The sequence below is a fragment of the Priapulus caudatus genome, unplaced genomic scaffold, assembly GCF_000485595.1.
Source record: "Priapulus caudatus unplaced genomic scaffold, Priapulus_caudatus-5.0.1 Scaffold643, whole genome shotgun sequence".
NCBI lineage: Eukaryota > Metazoa > Priapulida > Priapulimorpha > Priapulimorphida > Priapulidae > Priapulus > Priapulus caudatus.
The window spans coordinates 145,346-148,011 of NW_014577704.1; the positions used below are offsets into that span (position 1 = coordinate 145,346).

A 2,666-nucleotide genomic window follows, 5' to 3' on the forward strand; every position below is an offset into this window, starting at 1 on the left:
ACACAAGCGCGCGCACACACACACTCACACACACACACACACACACGCACGCACGCACGCACACACACGCACAAACACATTTCACTAACGACTGATACTTTACCAAACATTCAAACACCTTTGGGGAAATAAAAATTCATTTAGCCTTTTCATGTTGAACAATTTCTCTACGGGGTTATCGCTTCACAAAATGAACATTATGTCAGAATTGTGCAATACAGACAAGCATGGAAAGCTATATACCAGGGACAATTGTTGGGTTTCACAGGCGTGTGTATAATATATAGTGTTATAGGTTCGTAGAAACTGTATAGTTACACTCATATGACAAAGCTTACACATACTCGCGCGCACGAACAGACGCATACAACATATCCCATCACATACATATACAATACAACCTAACCATATATATACAATACAACCCATATACCATACATATAAAACACCCACTACACCGAAAGTGTCAACAGTAACAATACGATAACAATAACAATACAAGACGGGCGTTACGGAGACTTACCCACATACTGAGGTCCTGTTCGGCGTCGCTAGATGGCGTTGCCGAACGTTGGATGGAGGTGGATGGCGATTGGTCGGCTCGCGGGTTGTCCCGGGCAACGACAAGCTCGACGAGTCCGTGGGCCTGCTGAAGGATTGCTATGGCCTGCTGATGCGAGATGGCCGCATCTAGGGGCTGTCCATCTATGGCCAGGATCTGGTCTCCTTCCTGCAGCCTTCCATCTCTAAAATAACAAGATGTCCGCCGTGTTACAGCCAATTCTCGCAACAACAACAACAACAACAATACCAACACAACTTTGAATGCTTATTCTTCGCCTTCTCCCTCCCAGAGTCCCAAGATGACCACCACATTACAGTCAATTTCGTAACTTTCAAATTCGACTTTCGGAATACCAACAACACAAATTTGAATGCTTATTCTTCTCCTCCCAGAGTCCCAAGATGGCCACCATTTTACAGCCAACTTTCGCAACAACAACAACAACACCATCAACAACAATACAAATTTAAATGCTTATTCTTCTCCTTATCCCTTCCAGCGTCCCCCTCGTATCTGCAAAGTGTTAGCGTATTCAATTAAGCGCAGATGTAGTGGAGATATGTCCAGAATCGAATCTATTGCATATCTATATAGAGAGGGTTTCCGCTGAAGTTAATTACGACAATTACTATAAACACACTACTGTGGATATATAAGGCTAATTTCCCGACACAACGTTATATATAAAACATTGAACCACTGTAGAAAAATTTAACCTCTTTGTTTCATCTACGTACTGCACATGAAAACTGTTACCATGGCAGCAGCAACGCGAAACATGACTATAAACGAGGGGATAATGAATAGGCGTTGGGGGAAACTGAAACCCTATTCAGAGCTCTTCGCTCAATTATTTACGCACTTGGCAAACGATGAACCGTCTTCCGTTGCGTTACTATAATGAGGATAATGCATACGTGTAACCCTTAATCACGAAGAATGAATTGGTCGTTATTTAGAATGGAAGGTCACGAAAATCAATGCTTCGACCGTTTCTTAGCCTATCGCTATGCATTTCCATTCGAGACGGTAAAGTATCGCATGATGCTCCACTGATGTGCTTAACCACATGTCTAGTAACAAAGATATATACCTCTACTGCATGTAGGTCTACGTCACTGCGGTAAACACTGCGTCTGGTGTATTTTTGGTAGTACTGGTTATAGAGTGCGACTGGAGATAAGATCAAAAGCCCAAAATAGGTTCTAGTGGTTTATATTCGAGGGAATCTATCTTTTTGTTTACCTTTCGATCATTACTAACATATGAATGCATGAAACAGAAAGACCATAGCAACTTGCTTTGTACACTAGTCTAAAAATGTTTGCTGGTATGGACAGTATACCCGTCTGTACCTGTACCTGACACCACTTGTGCATCATTAACAACTCTCTATCTCTGGTACATTCATACCAGTAGTCTGCACGGGGTTTAAATGACGCTCAATATTCATGTTAGATCTATATTAGTATACTAAACAAGATCATCTATGCTAACTCAATATTCAATATTCAACGAAGATGCACGCGTGAGTGTGCTGTTTGGGTTGTCATGGTAATGATAAACCAGGGCATGCTTATCACAGCTGCACACTCATTAGATAATCCACTTTCATTTCAGGCGGAAACCGACATAGTTTAGGCAATTTATTTCCTATTTTAATTCTCAATAATGAAAGTATGCCGCGGGTAATTCGATCTAGACATATAAAACCTATTATTTATTCAGTCGCACGAAAAATATCACAGTCAGTCATTTCACGCTTAATTGCACAAAGACAACAGGCGCCGTGAATAGAGCGTTGTGCAAGTAGGGTCGTGTGTATGTTGCAGATTTGCCGTCCTACTGTCAAATCATCATAAATGCTTCCCCCTTATAATTATCTAACAACGCCTCGGTCATATCTTCAACTCTTTCTTCCTCTCCATCCCTTGCCCCTCTTTCTTCCTCCCTTCCTCTCCATCCCTTGCCCCTCTTTCTTCCTCCCTTCCTCTCTCACCCTCCAGCTCTCTCTCTCTCTCGCGCTCTCTCTCTCTCGCGCGCGCTCTCTCTCTCTCTCTCTCTCTCTCTCTCTCTCTCTCTCTCTCTCTCTCTCTCTCTC

At 42.5% G+C, this 2,666-nt stretch overlaps 1 protein-coding gene across 1 annotated transcript in view; it reads right to left on the bottom strand.

Moving 5' to 3' along the window:
* Positions 1–1,821, bottom strand: part of LOC106812397 (multiple PDZ domain protein-like) — a 118,603-nt gene extending 116,782 nt beyond the window's left edge. The window contains exons 1-2 of the mRNA XM_014816268.1: positions 1,811–1,821; positions 524–746 (exon numbers count right to left, since the gene is read on the bottom strand). Coding sequence (XP_014671754.1) covers positions 524–746; positions 1,811–1,821 — 234 coding nt within the window. The remainder of the gene's footprint in view (positions 1–523; positions 747–1,810) is intronic.
* Between the last annotated feature and the right edge of the window lie 845 nt (positions 1,822–2,666).